The following is an 18,749-nucleotide window of genomic DNA, read 5'->3' as shown; positions in this document are numbered from 1 at the left end:
ATGTGTCCTGACTGGGGATTGGACGCCTGCACATGGAGCATGCCCTGAGGAGGTGAGACCGTTTCATAGACGAGCTCTCCATCCAAGCCGACTGCCTACTATGGGGCAGCTGGGTAGTCATGCCCCAGAGGGGCACGGAAGCATTCATCAGGGAACTCCACAGCGAGCACTCAGGCATCGTGCTGATGAAGGCTATTGCCCGGTCACATGTGTGGTGGCCGGGAATTGATTCAGACCTGGAACACTGTGTTCGCAGGTGTACGACGTGTGCCCAACTAGGTAATGCCCCCAAGGAGGCCCCGCTCAGCCCGTGGCCCTGGCCCACCAGGCCATGGTACATATTCACGTAGACTACGTGGGCCCGTTCATGGGAAAAATGTTTCTCATTGTGGTTGATGCGTATTCGAAATGGATCGAGTGCATCATTTTGAATTTGTGCAAGACATCCACCACCGTGGAGAGTCTGCACGCGGTCTTTGCGACCCACGGCTTGCCAGAAATCCTTGTCAGCGATAATGGCCCATGTTTCACAAGCTATGAATTCCGGGAGTTCATATCGGGTACTGGCATTAACCATGTCAGGACAGCACTGTTCAAGCCGGCCTCCAATGGCCAGGCGGAACGTGCGGTCCAAATCATAAAACAAGGCATGCTCCGGATTCAAGGACCCTCCCTTCAATGCCGCCTATCGCGCCTCCTGCTGGCCTATAGGTCCCGACCACACTCACTCATGGGGGTCCCGCCCGCGGAGCTACTCATGAAACTAACACTCAAAACTCAGCTGTCCCTCATTCATCCAGTCCTATCCGACATTGTTGAGGGCAAGCGCCAGTCCCAAAACGAGTACCATGACCGAAATTCAAGGGGGAGATGTATAGAAATTGATGACCCCATATTTGTTCTCAATCACGCTTTGGGGCCCATATGGCTTGAGGGTACTGTAATAGACAAAGAGGGGAATAGGGTCATAGTGGTTAAACTTAACAATGGGCAGATATGCCGCAAGCATCTGGACCAAGTAAAAAAAAGTTTCAGCATGGACACTGAGGAACCTGAGGAAGATCATGAGATGGTATTCACACCACCGCCAGTGAACGAGCAACAAGAACATTCAGCAGCATGCACAGTCCCTGCGGTCAGCCCGGACAGGCCGGAATCACCACAGGTGACAGACACGCATACCAAGGCTCAACAACCAGAGCCCCAACTGCGGCGCTCCACGAGAGAGCGCAGACCACCCGAGAGACTTAACCTATGATCCCAATAAGATGTTGAGGGGGAGGTGATGTCATGTATGTAATCTTTATGTAACAACACTGTAATACTGTATATACGTAAGAAATGCACACCTTGACCACAGGGGGTGAACTTGTGGGAGACACTCCTCACCTGGTCATCCAGGTATATAAAGGGAGGTCCCACGCAGGGTCATCACTTCTTGGTCCTGTGAATAAAGGTTCAGGTCATGGAGTGACCTTGTCCATAGAATGTGCCTCGTGTGGATTTGTGGTATTGTGTAAAGACTTTGCAGGGTGAACCAACGAGAGTCTAGTTTTAAGTGTCCTTTTCATGAGTAGCTCAGCCGGGGGCACTCCTGTGAATGAGTGGGGTCTCGTGCGGTAGCTGAGCAGTATTCGGGACAAGCGGGTTTGGAGTGAGCCTTCTGTGACTCGTTTAAGGCTCTGTTTGATTGTTTGTACTGCCTGCTCTGCCTGCCCATTGGAGGTTGGTTTAAACAGGGCCAAGGTGACATGTTTGACCCCATTGCGGGTCATGAATTCTTTAAATTCGGCACTGGTGAAACATGGCCCGTTGTCACTGACCAGTATGGCAGGCAGGTCGTGGGTGGCAAACATGGCCCTCAGGCTTTCAATGGTGGCGGTGGCAGTGCTTCCCGACATTATTTCACATTCAATCCATTTTGAAAAAGCATCCACCACCACCAGGAACATTTTACCGTGAAACGGGCCCGCCATAATCGACGTGGATCCTCGACCATAGTCTGGAGGGCCAGGATCACAAACTTAGTGGTGCCTCTCTGGGCGCGTTGCTCAACTGAGCACACACGCTGCATTGCCATACACAGGACTCTAAGTCAGAGTCGATACCGGGCCACCACACGTGGGATCTGGCTATCGCTTTCATCATTACTATACCTGGGTGTGTGCTGTGGAGATCTGAGATGAACGTCTCCCTGCCCTTTTTTGTTAGCACTACGCGGTTACCCCACAACAGGCAGTCTGCCTGAATGGACAGCTCGTCCTTTCGCCGCTGGAACAGTTTGATTGGCTCTTGCATTTCAACGGGGATGCTGGCCCAGCTCCCATGCAGTACACAGTTTTTTACTAGGGACAGTAGAGGATCTTGGCTGGTCCAAGTCCTAATCTGGCGGGCTGTGACAGGTGACTTATCATTTTCAAACGCTTCCATGACCATCAACAAGTCTGCGGGCTGCGCCACCATCAACAAGTTTGCAGGCTGCGCCATTTCCACCCCCATGGTGGGCAATGGTAGCTGACTGAGAGCATCCGCACAGTTCTCAGTGCCTGGCCTGTGGCGGATGGTATAGTTATACACTGATAGCGCGAGTGCCCACCTTTGTATGAGGGCTGAGGCATTTATCCCCTTGTTTTCAGCGAACAGGGATATGAGGGGCTTGTGATCGGTTTCCATCTCAAATTTGAGGCCAAACAGGTACTGATGCATTTTCTTTACCCCGAACACACACGCAAATGCCTCTTTCTCAATCATGCTGTAGGCCATCTCGGCCTTAGACAAGCTCCTCGAAGCATAGGCGACGGGTTGCAACTTCCCCGCAACGTTAGCTTGTTGTAATATACACCCGACTCTGTACAACGACGCATCACATGCTAGCACAAGTCTTTTACACGGGTTATACAATACAAGCAGCTTGTTGGAGGATAAAATGTTTCTGGTTTTCTCAAAAGCAATTACTTGTTTTTTTCCCCATACCCAGTTCTCACCTTTGCGCAATAACACATGTAGGGGCTCTAAAAGGGTGCTTATCCCCGGTAGGAAGTTACCAAAATAACTCCGTGACATTCTGTTGCCTGGACGCGTTCTTGATAGCCTCTGTCTTGGTGTCTGTGGGCCGAATGCCGTCCGCCGCAATCTTTCTCCCCAAAAACTCCACTTCTGTTGCCATGAAGACGCATTTCGACCTCTTCAGCCGCAGCCCTACGCAATCCAGTCGCTGGAGGACCTCCTCCAGGTTTTGTAGGTGCTCAGCGGTGTCCCGACCCGTGACCAATATGTTGTCCTCAAAGACCACCGTGTGTGGTACCGACTTGAGTAGGCTCTCCATGTTTCTCTGGAAGATCGCTGCAGCCGACCAAATTCCAAACGGGCATCTGTTGTAGATGAACAGTCCCTTGTGCGTGTTGATGCAGGTGAGGCCCTTCGAAGACTCCTCCAGCTCCTGCGTCATGTAGGCCAAAGTCAGGTCGAGCTTGGTGAACGTCTCGCAAATAGGTCGTCTGCCTTAGGTAGCGGGTATTGGTCCTGTAGCGAGAAACGATTAATAGTTACTTTATAATCACCGCAAATCCTGACCGTGCCATCACTTTTGAGTACTGGAACAATTGGGCTGGCCCACTCACTGAATTCCACTGGGGAGATGATGCCCTCGCGTTGCAGCCTGTCCAGCTCGATTTCCACACTTTCCCTCATCATGTGAGGTACCGCTTGCGCCTTGTGGTGAATGGGTCGTGCCTCTGGGACCAAGTGGATCCGCACCTTCTCCCCAGAAAAGTTTCCAATGCCTGGCTCAAAAAGGGAAGGAAATTTGTTAAGAACCTGGGTACATGAGGCCTCATCGACATGTGATAGCGCTCGGATGTCATCCCAGTTCCAGCGGATTTTGCCCAGCCAGCTGCTTCCAAGCAGTGTGGGGCCATCGCCTGGGACAATCCAGAGTTCATGCACTGTGACCTCATAGGTGATCTTGACCATGGCGCTACCCAGGACAGTGATGAGCTCTTTGGTGTACGTTCTCAGTTTCGTGTGGATGGGGCTCAGGGCTGGTCTGAATGCCTTGTTGCACCACAGTCTCGCAAACATCTTTTTACCCATGATGGATTGGCTAGCACCAGTGTCCAGTTCCATGACTACGGGTAAGCCATTCAATTTTACATTTAGCATTATAGGACATTTCGTCGAAAATGTGTGCACCCCGTGTACTTCAGCATCTGCCTCCTCTCTCTGAGGCTCGAAATTGCTTTGATCCACATGGACCGATCTTCCTCTGCCATGTGGTGGTTAGCAGGTTTTGCAGAGCTTGCCACTCGTTTGCAAGCTCGTTGGAGGTGCCCCATTGTTCCACAGTTCTTGCAAACATATCCTTTGAAGCGGCATGAATAGGCTGAATGGAAGTCTCCACAACGCCAACAAGGTGTGAATTGCCATGCATTCATCCTTTGTTGGGGACTCTGAGTCATCTGGGTCACCTGAGACCTGCTGGCAGTTGCAGACTCGTGGGTTCTGCCCTATACATTTCTGCTCGCAAACACAGTTCCAGTTAATTTATGAACATTGCTAGCACTTGTGTGCTGAGAGATTTGTTTGGTGTTATCACTGGTGGACAGAAACGCCTGTGCTATCGCAATGGCCTTACTGAGGGTCGGTGTTTCTACAGTCAAAAGTTTTTGTAGGATGGTCTCGTGGCCAGTGCCCAGTACAAAAAAGTCTCTGAGCATTTGCTCCAGGTAGCCATCAAACTCACATTGTCCTGCAAGTCGCCTTAGCTCGGCGACGTAGCTCGCCACTTCCTGACCTTCAGATCGCTGGCACGTGTAGAACTGATACCTCGCCATCAGCACACTCTCCCTCGGGTTAAGATGCTCCCGAACCAGTGTACACAGTTCCTCATACAACTTATCTGTGGGTTTCACTGGAGCCAGAAGATTGTTCATGAGGCTGTAGGTCGGTGCCCCGCAGACTGTGAGGAGGACCGCTCTCCTTTTTGCAGCGCTTCCTTCTCCGTCCAACTTGTTGGCTACAAAGTACTGGTCTCGCCGTTCGACATAGGCTTCCCAGTCCTCACCCTCCGAGAACTTTTCCAGGATGCCCACAGTTTGCTGCATCTTTGCGTTGGATTCGTAATCTCGTCGCCAGTTATTGTGTTCCTAACACAGATGAGGCTGCACACAGGGAGGTTAAAGTAACAGTGATCTCAGTCTTTAATAAGACACTCCAGAGTGAGAAACAGGCCTTAGGGGCCGGCTTGTATACAGTGCTCCCAAGGGATGCTGGGATCCCTTAGGATTTCAGGGGATGATCTCCCTGGTGGCAGAACATGGGAGTGCATGCTTTACAGATACACAACAGGGCAGGCAGGAGAACTGATAGGAATCACCCGGAGGCAGGAGCACTATCAGTTCTCCTTACCGCCCTAGCCCAGGCCGGGTGGCCTCCCAGTGCGATTTTTAAGAGATCGATCGCACCGGGAGATCACTCGGCCAGGGCTCGGGGAGGCCATTTTCAAAGAAAACCCAAAGGAAACCATTTGAGCATGGCTCCTCACTGAGAATGTGGGACTGTTGAGCTTACCCTATAATTTCATGACAGAGTATCTTGGTGAATTTGTTTGTGCATGAAGATAAAGGCTGGGGAATGGGGCATATCTTTTTCCCTTATGGAACTGGTTGCAGTTACTACCGTCAGGTTGAGCAAATGTTTTTTGCAATGTCGAGTTTCTATTTTTACGTAGCCTCTCATTCGAGGCTGGCTGAATGAGGTTGCAGAACTTATGTTAATTGGAGGTAAAGTACAGGGGCTAGGGGCGGGCAGGAGAACTGATAGAAATCACCGGCAGACAGGATCAGTTCTCCTACCCGTCTCTAGCTCTGGCCAAGTGGCCTCCCGCACCGGCCGCCCGCTGCCTTCCCGGACCAAGTTTGAAGATGAAGGTAGGACTTACTTCAATTTTTTATTTTTTATTGAATTCTTATTACTTTTTGTTTACAAGGTTTGGTGGTTTGTAAGGCTTGGTGGTTTAAGTGCAGGCAGGTCCTCGCTGCTTCCCGCCCCATCCCAGGCCGAATCGCCTCCGATGTACTTACATGCGCCGATTTCTTTAACTCTCCGCAAGGGTTTTCTGAAGTGGCCACATACACTGGCCTAAATATAAATGGAGTAACTATTAGCTGGCCGAAGTTGCCTAAATGGGCAGAACTGGTGTAGGTGGCTGGTAACAGACCCTTTGAGAAAAAAAATTAACCTAAAAAAATCCTAACTAACCTAAAAAAATCATAACTAACTCAGTTACTCTGGTGCAAATTGATTGGGGAAAATGGGGATTTTTAAGTTACGCCAGAAAAACTAAGTTACTCCAAAAAAAACGGACCAACTCCTGGCCAAAATTGAGCCCAAAGTTTCAACATAGTTTCAGTTTCCCTCTACACTGTCCCATCAAACAGGTCCTTGTCTGATCATTTTATTATTTGTACCTACACACACTTGCTCTGGGTACAGTTTGTGAATTAAAATCAAAGTCCTGATCACTGCAAATCCCCTCAGCCTGTCCACTCTGCTCTCTCCAAATGTAATTAGCTACAAGACAGCAACTACGGATTTTAGGAGTTTAGTTTTTAGTTTTTACACCCGATATCGGTCCATCTTTTCAGTGTAACGCCAATGAGCTTGGGTTTTTAGACTAGAATCAGGACTGTAATCAGTTTAATGAGTGAGGATGAATTTTGCGTGCAGTCTAGACGATTTTCACCTGGCATTATTTAACGATTTTTAGTCGAAATACTGCCCATTCCTTGGCTACAATGGATTTCTAGCCCATTATCCTTCAGCAAACTTTGGTGACCTTGTACTTTCTATTGTTTTTCTATTTGTGGTCATGTGGAACTTTTCTTCTCAATGTGACCATTCCTCTCCCACATTATATATGCTCTGCAAATATGATTTCATGTATACTGAACCCAAAATCTGTGACCTGGATTATTACAGATGTCAATAGAATGCACCTTGTAATGATCAGTATGGAATAATGTTAAATAAATAATATTCTTTTCAAGAAAACAAACTAAACTTTAAATCATGGCTGAAAACTATGCAATGCAAAATAGACATTCATGTTAGAAAAAGATGTAAACTTTATGCCTCCATTAGCAATGAATATTGGGAACACATTTTTTCTTTCTTAGTTGTTCATTTGTAAAATTGAAACAGTATTTAATTAAACGTCTTGCTCTACTCAGCAAGTATGCAAGAAGGTGAAAAATTTGATTTCAGGGACGTTTAAGGGAAATAAAATGATAATTAATGAAAATAAAATGTGAATAAATGATCCACTTTTTTATTTCCAAAACATTAGTTGTACAAGTATGCAAGGCCATTAAATTCATCATTTTAACTTTCTAATATTTTTGCCAAAAGCAAAATATCCCCACCTGCATTCAGATCTCACAATATAGAATCGTGGGTCTGGATTTTCTGCTTTTCTGTTTTCGGGGCAATAATGGTGGTGGGGTGGGAATAGTTTGTGCTTTAGTATGTAAGTTTGAGCATCTGAGCCCTGGGTCAGGGGAACACAGCGCTAAGGGAGGCGTTGTACACCTCTCTTGGCACAAGGAACGGAAATTCCCGAGCTAAAGTGCCGGGCCGGTAGCGCTCCGAGAGAGGCCTGGGATGTGGCGGGGTGGGGGGAGGGAACATAAAAACCCCACAAAAACATTCCTAAAACACTGCCCACGCCACCGCAACACAAATCGCACAAACATTTCAAACAAAAAACACTCGCACTTACTTTTGTCGTACTCTACCTTCCTCTCTGCCGCCAGCATGCCTGGACCGCTCTGATTTCCCAGGCGGTCATTGCGGGCGCACTGCTGGGCAAACGGGTCGGGCAAGACTCAAAACTCGCAACCAGGGGTGTGGCTCACCCGGCGCAGCTCTTCCCGGCGGTGCTGCCCAGCGCCATCTCAAAACCTGACCGGAGGATCACAGCGGGGCGCTGGAGACATCACCGCCGCCTTTCATGCCGCTCCGGGACAAATCCCAGAGGTCAAAGGACCGGAAAATGTTTGTGGCACAGAAGGAGGCCATTCGCTCCATTTTGTCTGCACCAGCCGAAAAAGAGCTACCCAGTCTAATCCCATTTTCCAGGTCTTGATCCGTAGCCTTGTAGGTTACGGCACTTCAAGTCCCGATCCAAATATGGAGGGCTTGCACTTGGAGAATATCTTAATGCATTTTTAATCTTCAATTGGCACAATGATAGATTTTAATACCATTGTAACAAGTAAGGTAGTGTTCATTAAAAAAAATTACTGGTGCCTCTAACATTTGCTATACAGATATTTGATGAGTATAAATCTTTGCATTGGTCCTATATCACACTTAGTAAACTGTTCACAGATATATATAGAATAAATAGTTTTCATCAGGAAAGGAAATCCTGGTGGCTCAGGTATGGCGCTTGCAGCAGGACTTGTGTACTTAATAGACCGTGACATTTTGCAGCTATTGATTTTCTTCTTAGGAGATAAATGGGCTGTAATTATGCAAACACCATGTAATATTCAGGACAAAATAATCATAAAAAGTATTTTTTTTTTAGACTATCATTTTTCAAAACTAAAAAAAGGTAGTCAAAGTGGAGGAGATTGTGGGGAGAGAGAACGGGAAGAATCAGTATTTCGTGAAAATTTCAGTCTGACTATTTCAAAGTAATTTTAATCGAAAGATGACTATGTTACGTGCACCGTGCAGCAAAACATGCATTCGATCGTCACTCTACTGAGATTCTGATTTCAGCCACATTGCTGTAAAGAATTGCAAGTGGACGTAAAATCAGAGGGAAGAATCAGCCCCCTGCCAGTATTCTAGGTCTCCTTGTGGCCAGCTCTCAGTTACACTGGCAGGACACCCAAGTGGATCACCAGCCCGAATACTTAGCCACAGCTGATTCATGGCCCAGTAAGGCAGAGGATTATGGAAACAGTAGAAAAGTCAAAACTTTGGCAAAAAAAAGCCATGTAATTTTTCCATCTGCAGAATGCACACAACTTATGATAAAATAAGAGCGAATGTTGTGCAAGTGTGAAACTAATACATGAGAATGTGGTGAGGTACAAACGGAGCTTACATGAGGGCAGACTGGGCGACACTCTTTCTTCAGACAAAGGAACACAGAAAGCAAAGAAGAAGGTTTAAGCCATAATCTGATACAAAGATAAGACATGTGGCTCAAATGTCTCATTTTGTTATAAATATCAGGTATTGGAGAGCACATCCAGGGCAGCATCTGCTAGGACATATGCTCCAGCAAGTACATACTACGCTATTGGATCATTAGAGGCTTTATAGTCAGCAGATGGTCAAATATTCAGTCAATGAATACACCCATACTTGAAGCAAGATACCCGAATAAAACAAGGTGAGACTTCACATCATTAAAAAAATGAAGGTTTAGCTATCAAAAGAATGAAAGATTTGCATCTCTTCAAGCACAGAACAATTAAAATATATTTTCATTTTGATGTAATTCTTTGCAAAGAATTGCTACAATTCTTTAAGTCGCTGTATAACTGATTGTAAATCAGCAAACGACCCACAGAATTTAAAAGAAAACATGTATTATGATACAATACAACAGCACAGAAACTAATAAAATATAAATGGAATCAAAATGGTACCAATTTCTAAAGGAGAAAAAGTTAACTGCATGTTTTAGATTTGATTTAATGTGGAGGCAATATCCTAGTTTTGAGCACATACAGGTATATAGATATTAACTTATTCTGAACGTCTTTGTAATATCATATTAGTGTTATACCATTTAATGTTACAGATTTTTAAATGTTGGTTTTCTCACCCTTTATCCTTTATTACACTTTCCCCCAAAAGTTACTAACCTCAAGCATTCTTCATTTTGATGACTATTCTTCAAAATGAAGCATTTAATGTCCCAGTTAAGAAATAATATGGTAGCAAATTGAAAGGGTGTTGACTATTAGGTCATGAATTTGAGAAGACTATCTTATTTGCTTGCAGTACTGAAATAATCAAATGGCCAATGTAGATAATGAACCTTATTGAAATGATCCTAAATAGATATGAAGAAATTTTGACCCAAAATAAACCAATCTAAAAAGTGAAATCAGCCTCTGACTGTGCGGATTCAGGAATCTGTTAAATCGTATGCAATCCAGGTCAAACCATGGATGACTGATATCCAAGATATAGAAATATAGATTGCATGAAGTTAATGGAACCTTAGGTCTAAAGCTCTAATATAAAGGGTTCTTCTATTAATTGAGTGCTGAAATCATTTTCCACACTGACTCCAACTCATTGCTCCAGCCTATTATCCAAATTCTAAGGTACTATGCAATGCCAAGGACTAAGAAATGAGTGGACCTGAATCTGAATCAAGCCAAATATATAAAAAATGCACTATTGCCTCTTCAAGCCTTGCTTGCAAAAGTAGAAGGAATATAAGACCAGATACAACTATCCTCTACTTTACTTCAAGGAGCGGCGCAAGCTAGTGCAGGAGTGATGTCATCAAAGTCCAGGTCGGTGATTGGAGCTTGGGCAGATAGAGCAGTAGTGGTGAGAGACTGGGGGGATGTGGTCAGGTCCCAGGAGAGGCGTGATTGCAGGGCCAGGAGCCCAGAGGCAGCACGGGCCAGCCCACACTGCAATATGTGTGCGCACTAGGTCCGTGCAGCAGAGCTGGTCTCCAGTCGTCTTAGTTAACCCTTGCCACTGGACCAAGACCTAACTCTGTCAAGCCCGTGTGGTGGCTGATGTGCAACGGCCAGCACACGTTAAAAAAATCCACGCACAGGCATCTTCCACCCTTCAGGATGTAATTCGGGATCTGGAATATTAGGTCCTTCAGTTAAACACCTGTGAACTCATCCTTTTTTGGCGTGGAAGCAAGTCATCCTCGTTTCGAGGGACTGCCTATGATGATGATGATACTGACATAACCAACTCTGCTCCATTGGTGATAAAACTCAAGTGTGAAAATTTAAAAATAGTGGAAACAGTTAAACCTATTAATGCAGAATGGAACTTTGCTCATATTTTAATAGTTTTTAGGTGGAATAGCTCACCTACCTGCAGACAAATTTAATGATATGGGGATGGCTGTTATTTTTATGTTAGAAAAATGACTGCAATCATTTGGGGAGGAGGGGTCAGTGGCAGAAGAGAGGGAAATGGTTCTGTTAACCCATGGCACTGTTTGGGTTCAAACATGGCATCAGTCCAATATTTAATTTCAAATTTTAGTCCAATATTTAATTTCATTCACAATCTGCTTGCATCATTCTTTTTACATTAACATACCCTGGATTAGCTTAATAGTGACATTGGTATCACTGCAAACAATGAAATATAAGTGCATGTTTACAGGACTATATTGCAGAAAATAAAAACTCAATCACGATTAAAATAACATTCCTAAAACTGCAAACTCAAACACAATTATGCATTGCAACTCATTCTTGGATAGTTATTTAATCAATGTTTGAAAATATGGCATTTAAGAGTACAAACATTTTGGCTGGAATTTAAAACTCCTCATTCAGCGAGACTGGTGCCTGGGAGGGGTAAAAATCTGAAAGATTTAGCTCCCATTTCCAACCTGCCACGTTCTTGGCTGCAATTTTTATGACTGTAAATCAGGCAATCGGCATGGCTCCCTCTAAACTTAACGGGACCGAAATTCAGCCTCCCAAAAAGGTCTCTTACCGCCAGAAAGCGGTGGCCAAGCAGTGGAGTCCAGTAGTTGCCGATTTGGGGTCGAATGGCCGCTGCCAGCGAAATTCCCCTCGGGGGTTTTTCCAGCGGTCCCCACTTCCTCCTCGCTGCTGCCGACCCGTTCTAAGTGCGTCATCAAAGAGCGCACCACCGATCTCCCGCACCTCCAGCGAAATTTACCTCCATAAATCTTTGATCTGTCGCGCAGTGCCCCGATAGCTTTTTCTGTCAATGCACCTTGCTTTCAATATGTGAACCATGGCAGCACGGCAGTCCTTCAAGGGGAGGGCGCACTGCTGCAGCCGCCATGTTTATTTTTGTCAGCCAACTGCCAGGTTAAGCAGATAATTATGCCCCTGGGTTCGGCCGGGCCGCCAACAGGCAGCCTGGCACCCCCTCTTGGGTGTCAGGCTGCTGGCCCGGCCGAAACCCTTCCTCAGTGGACCGAAGTTTTAAAATGCCGAAGGCTCTCCCCTTTAAGTGAAGGTCATCACTGCTCCACTGATGATTGACAACGGCAGTGACTCTGTCCCACCTCCACTTCCAACCCCCTTGTTGCCGATCTGCTCGACTTCCGCCCCCATTATGAATGACTTCCGGTCTGCTTGAAAAAAAAAAGACAAAGAGCTGAATTTACCGAAAGAGGCGACCTCATCCGATGCGGCGGAAAAAACACTTCAGGAGCGGAAGGTGCGACCTGTTTCTGGTGGGTGTGAATTTCGGCCCCAACAACTTAAAACAACTTTCATTTATATAACGCCTTTAACAAATTAAAATGTCCCATGGCAATTAACAGAAGCATTATCAAACAAAATTTGACACTGAGCCATATAAGGAGATATTAGGACAGGTGACCAAAGGATTGGTCAAAGAGTTAACTTTAAAGGAGTGTCTTAAAGGAGAGCGCAGTAAAGGAGAAGAGAGAGGTAGAGGGGCAGAGAGGTTTCGGGAGGGGATTCCAGAACTTTGGGCATAGGGCGTCTGAAAGCATCAGTGGTGGAGTGATTAAAATCAGGGTGCACAAGAGGCCAGAATTGGAGAGTTATAGGGCTGGAGGAGGTTACAGAGATAGGGAGGGGCAAGGCCATTGAGGGATTTGATGACAAGGATGAGAATTTTAAAATCAAAGCATTGTCTGGACTGGGAGCCAATGCAAGTCAGCGAGCACAGGGTGATGGATGAATGGCACTTGGTGCGAGTTAGGATACGGGCAGCAAAGTTTTGGATGCCCTCAAATTCATGGATGGTGCATGGTGGGAGGCCGGCCAGGAGACCATTGGAATAGTTGAGTCTAGAGGTAACAAAGGCATGGATGAAAGTTTCAGCAGCAGATGAGCTGAGGCAGGGGTGGAGATGGGCGATGTTATGGAGGTGGAAGTAGGCGGTCTTGGTCTTTCAGAGGATATGGGGTTGGAAGATCAGCTCAGGGTCAAATAGGATGCCAAGGTTGTGAATGATCTGTGTTAGCTTCAAACAGTGACCAAGGTGAGCAATAAAGTCAACGGCTAGGGAATAGAGTTTGTGGCGGACTCTGAAGACAATGATTTCGCATTCCCAATATTTAATTGGAGGAAATTTCTGTTCATTCAATAATGGATGTCGGATAAGTAGTGTAACAAATCAAAGGCAGTGGAAGTGTCAAGGGAAGTGGTGGTGAGATAGAGATGGGTGTCGTCAGCGTCCGTGTGGAACCTGATATTAGGGAAATTTTAACCTTAAAACAAATGGGTGGGTTTAGAGCATAGGGATTGTTTAAGTTGTTAAAAATGGGATACCCAACCTGATCTCACCTCCAATCCAGCCACTTCTGGTTTTAATGGAGGCGGGACGTCGGGGAATGGGGGGAGGAGGAGAGACCAACCTACTCCCACGGGGCGGAACGGCAATTTAAATATTATAATGAGGATGGAAGCTTCTTTTTTAACCACCATTTTGTTTATAGCTGCATGTGGACGGGTTTTACACAATTTGTGAAACCCGGCAGTTACAGCAAGACAGGGCTGCTGGATCCAGGAGATAAATGCCTTTATACCTACCTCCTTGATCCAGGGAGCCTACCTAACCCACGCCCCTTGTTCGTAGACTCCCTCACGAGGCCCTCCAATCACCTCCCCAGGCCTCCACCCCAATGATGTTGCTGAGACAGGCCATAATTCTCCAGTGGCGGCCACAATCTTCTCTTGATCACCCCCCATCATCTGACTCTGATCCTCGTTCCCTCCCCCACACCCCAGACTGACCCTCTGCCCGACCCCTTCACCCCAATTCATTTAATGGCCCGGTCTGATCCCCGATCCTCTACCCTTTCCCCGATCCATCATAGCAGCCTGGCCCCTACTCGAACTTTCCATCCCTCCTCTGTGTGGCTGCAGGCCTACCCGCCCGGAGCCAGCCTCTCAGGAATCCAAGGCCTTACATGCAAATCAGGCCCTGCGTTAAAGGTGGCAGGGCTTGCAGGAAACCCAGGGTTTCTCAATCTCATCGAAACCTCCCCCCCACCACCTGCCCCCAACCCACCTTCCTCCTCAAAATTCTGCCCATTGTGTTTTTGGATGATGTTGCCGAGGGGCGGCACGTAGACGTGAAATAGGAAGGTGCCAAATCACATTCAAAAGTAGTGGGCCGATGATATCATCGGTACTGCAATGTAACTTTACCTTCATGTACACGGCAGGATGAGCCAATTGGCCAAAGAGGTCAAGGTAAGTTTAAAAAATAAGCTTCTTTTAGGATTTCATGTGGGCCAGGAGGAGCAGGTGTGATCCCATCAGGCCCTGCACAGAGTCCTTGGGCCTCCCCAGTCCCGGCCTCCCTCTGACCGTGTTAGACTCCTCATAATGCTTTCTATTATCATTTTGTTCTGCTTTGATGTTATTCCATATTTGTACAATTAATATATTTGACAATTAAACAGTACGTTAAGTGAAACCACAAAGCTAAACAGAAATCCAGAAAAAAATAATATATATTGTAACGTATCTATTAGTTTTGTTTTTATAATAAAGTTACAGTACCCTTTAGTCAACCTTTACTCTTAAAACAAATCCTATCATGCAACATAATTTTAAAATATGTAGTGTTAATTAATTTATGTTTGAATTAATTTTTAAAAACTGTTTGATTTGCTTTTTGTTTAGATATCTATGATTCACCAGATCACATTGCAGAGCATTTGGTCATGTAGAAGTTTTAAAAATTATTGCCACCCAACCTCTTTAAACACCAATTGTATGATAACAATTATGTTTCTTAAATGTGCCTACTCAACAAGTCAAAATACCGTGAAATTCAATTTTACGCCTATTTGACTCACCCTGATTTGAGCACAAGTCAGAAGAGTTGATAAAGACCCTTTGGCCAAGCGTGCAGACCAGTTTTACATCTGTGACATGGAGATTTAATAGCTGAATTTACAGGAACAGCACTTGAAAATTCCCTGGCAAGCAAACCATTAAGCTAAAGCCTATCTTCCGCCCATCTGATTTGCTTTCTTCAACACTCTCTGGTTGCTGGGTGCTAAAACAAACCAAAGCTCTGTTTACAAAGTCTACTATTACAATACCCCCACCAAATATTTGTCAAATGTCAGTCCACGCAAAACTATAAATGCATTAATCACAGGTGTGGAACTGCTATAGCAGGGTAGGGTGGTGTGCTTCTGCAGTCTGAGTATCTCATTCAGGTAAGAGCTGTGGAACAACTACCACCTTTTTACTGTTTTTATAAACTATTTCCTGAACCATTAAAACAAAAGGAAGCTCTCAGCAAACACAGTTGTTTGAGATTTAAGGATTAGCAGTAACATTAAGAAAGGATGGTAAACATTTTGAAAATTGTTAATTTTCCAGAAGCTGTATTAAAAGACACATTGTGCAGTTGTTAAGGGAGCATGCACTTTGTAAAATCAAGTTATGAGTATCACTTAAAAGTAAGGTGGACTTTTCAATTGATTAATAGATTTGCATGTCAAATTAAAAGGTCTGTTAAAATTCTTATATTGAAAATTGTTTACAAAATTTACACTTGGCTACTTTTAAGATGACTTTATTCGTTTAAAATATTTTAAACTATGCAAATATTTTTAATAGGACACAGAAGTAACTGGTTTATTACACCAATGACCAGATTAATGATTCTAATTTATTGATAATCAACTGTTCTATGTTGAAACAATATTAAGGGTATTTATTCTAACAGTGTTTTTTTTTACCTTGTGTGCTATTTATTTCCTAATTAATGTCTGCTTGATTAACTGTTTCCCCATGCACTGCAAAATCATGACAATACTATATGTATATTTTTTAATTGTGTTCAGGGGCTGATACAAGCAAGATAAGAAAGCCATGGCAGCAGGTGTGATCAAGAACATGTCAGATTTTAGATTAGTTCCTTCTTTTCAGCTTCCTTTTCTCAACCTCAGTGTTCATCAGGACATGGATTTCCAGGAAACATCTGAGGAAGAGGAAGAGTTGGAAGATGACAGCGAAGAGCGAGTATCAGGATCCATCACCAAATGCTTTGAAAGTGAAAACTGGAGTCCTGCATGCCAGCCACTCAGTCCAGTAGCAAACAGCACTGACACCACAATGCAGCTACTGAGGTTTACCGAGTTAATCAACAATGATATCCAGAAGTACTTTGGCAGAAGAAACAAAGATGATGATCCTGATGCTTGCAATATTTATGAAGATAGGTTTTCTTCTGGTAAATCAGGCAGAGAGCTGTACTATGCCGATCTAATACGAATTGCACAAGATGGAGATCAAGAAGAGGAGGAATCCCATGTACCGTTAACACCTCCCAGAGAAATAGACATTCAGGCATTGAAGTTAATCTGTGACAGAGAAAGCATTAAAAAATTAGGGCCCCTGGCAGAACTTTTTGAATATGGTTTGCACAAGTACATGAAACAAACAATCTTGAACAGGAGAGATAGCAGGAGACAAAAACTGGATAGAAAATATGCCAATGTAATCCCAATGCACAGACGACAGCTTCCTTTATCTTTTTGGAGAGAGCCCATTTCTTCCATGCCTGGCTGCATCCTTCATACCAGCACACCTGATTTCAGTGATCTTTTAGCCAACTGGACTTCAGAATCAAATGGACAAGAACTCCAACAAGTTACTAGAGAAATCTCAACTGAAATAAATAGACAGTCACTGGAATCAGAATCTTATCAGATTGTATAATGCAAATAGTGTTTCTCAATAAATCTATTAACCTTTTGAGTACTGAATCATTGTGCCATTCTTTAAGAGCTTAAATATATCCATATCTTTCAAAATAGTTTTTGCTTTTGCTAATATGCAAAATAATTATAGATTTTGTTTGCAAGAATTTATCAAATGCATGGTTTGAAAATACATACTTGTGATCATTCTATTGACAGTTCTCTAAGATTAGCTTTGACTTGTTAGGTTTCAAATCTTGCTTTGTGTTTTATATATTCAGATCTTGACCAAAGTATGGAAATATAAGTATTAATGTTACACACGTTGCTGTGTAATTATATGTAGTATTACATTTAATAAAATACTAATCATAATTGGGGTATCTTTGGACATTCTGTTTATATGTGTTAATTATTTAATAATTTTGTATTTGCTAATCGTTAATTATTTAATCAATATTTTCTGATTAGATCACATTTTTAAATTGCTATCCATTTTTTCAGTATTCAGTATAGAGCACTAATCATTTTGGTGGAGTCTGTCACAGAATAAGTAGAAATAATGGAGCACTGGAAACACTCAGCAGGTCAGGTAGCCACCTGTTGAGAGAACACAAGTCAACATTTCAGGTTCCTCAGAACTGGCTTCAATACCCGAAACGTTGTTTCAAAATTTCTGCATCTGCAGAATTTTGATTTTGGTACATTATCTATTCTTTTTAATTGTTTTACTTTATTTTAAATTGACATTCTTCTCTAAATATCAGGACACTGCGGGGTTTATTTTACCAAAGGGTGAAAACAGGCTCTAAATGGGTTCAGTGCTAATAAGGCACACCTGTTTGAATGTCTGTTTCAGTACTCAGTTTTGGTCCAAATTACTGATTACCTTAATTTGAACTTGCCTGGAGATGCTAAACCTGAAACCTGCAGGTTTAGCTCTCAAGAACAGATTAGATGCAATTTTTGTGGAGTTGTATATATGGGCTCTTCGCACCCACTTCCACTGAAGGTGTGATGTGGCTCATTGCATGATGGCTCAGGGACTGAGGGAGAGGGCGCACAGATTCCCAGATACGGCACTGGAGGAGGTCCAGAAGAGGAGGGCTGTCCTAGACCCAGGGGGGTAGGGGCAGGAGGACGGGGGGTGGGGGGAGAGGACGGAGGATGGGGGGGGGAGAGGACAGAGGATGGGAGAGAGAATGGGGGTGGGGGGGAGAGGATAGGGGTGGGAGGAGAGAGGATGGGGGGTGGGAGGATGGGGGTTGGGGGGGGAGAGAGAATGGGGGTGGGGGGGAAGAGAGTGTGGGGGAGAGAGGATGAGGGTGGGGGGAGAGAGGATGGGGGTGGGGGGGAGAGAGGATGGGGGTGGGGGGAGAGAGAGGATGGGGGTGGGGAGAGAGGATGGGGGTGGGGGGGAGAGAGGATGGTGGTGGGGGGGAGAGAGGATGGGGTGGGGGAGGGGAGAGAGGATGGGGGGTGGGGAGAGGATGGGGATGGGGGGAGGGAGGAGAGAGGATGGGGGGTGGGAGGATGGGGTTGGGGGGGGGGAGAGAATGGGGGTGGGGGGGAAGAGAGTGTGGGGGGGAGAGAGGATGGGGGTGGGGGGGGGAGAGAGAGGATGGGTGTGGGGAGAGAGGATGGGGGTGGGGGGAGAGAGGATGGGGGTGGGGGGGAGAGAGGATGGGGGTGGGGGGGAGAGAGGATGGGGGTGGGGGGGAGAGAGGATGGGGTGGGGAAGGGGAGAGAGGATGGGGAGTGGGGAGGGGAGAGGATGGGGATGGGGAATGGGGGGAGGGGGGAGAGAGGGTGGGGGGTGAGAGAGGATGGG

The 18,749-nt window shown here is 45.2% G+C and overlaps 1 protein-coding gene across 1 annotated transcript in view; it reads left to right on the top strand.

Moving 5' to 3' along the window:
* Positions 1–16,937, top strand: part of LOC139281596 (protein PERCC1) — a 55,497-nt gene extending 38,560 nt beyond the window's left edge. The window contains exons 2-3 of the mRNA XM_070901746.1: positions 6,613–6,643; positions 16,087–16,937. Coding sequence (XP_070757847.1) covers positions 6,613–6,643; positions 16,087–16,937 — 882 coding nt within the window. The remainder of the gene's footprint in view (positions 1–6,612; positions 6,644–16,086) is intronic.
* The last annotated feature ends 1,812 nt before the right edge of the window (positions 16,938–18,749 follow it).

This window comes from Pristiophorus japonicus, chromosome 15 (assembly GCF_044704955.1).
Source record: "Pristiophorus japonicus isolate sPriJap1 chromosome 15, sPriJap1.hap1, whole genome shotgun sequence".
In the NCBI taxonomy this organism is placed as follows: Eukaryota; Metazoa; Chordata; class Chondrichthyes; family Pristiophoridae; genus Pristiophorus; species Pristiophorus japonicus.
This window is presented reverse-complemented; position numbering and strand designations above follow the sequence as displayed.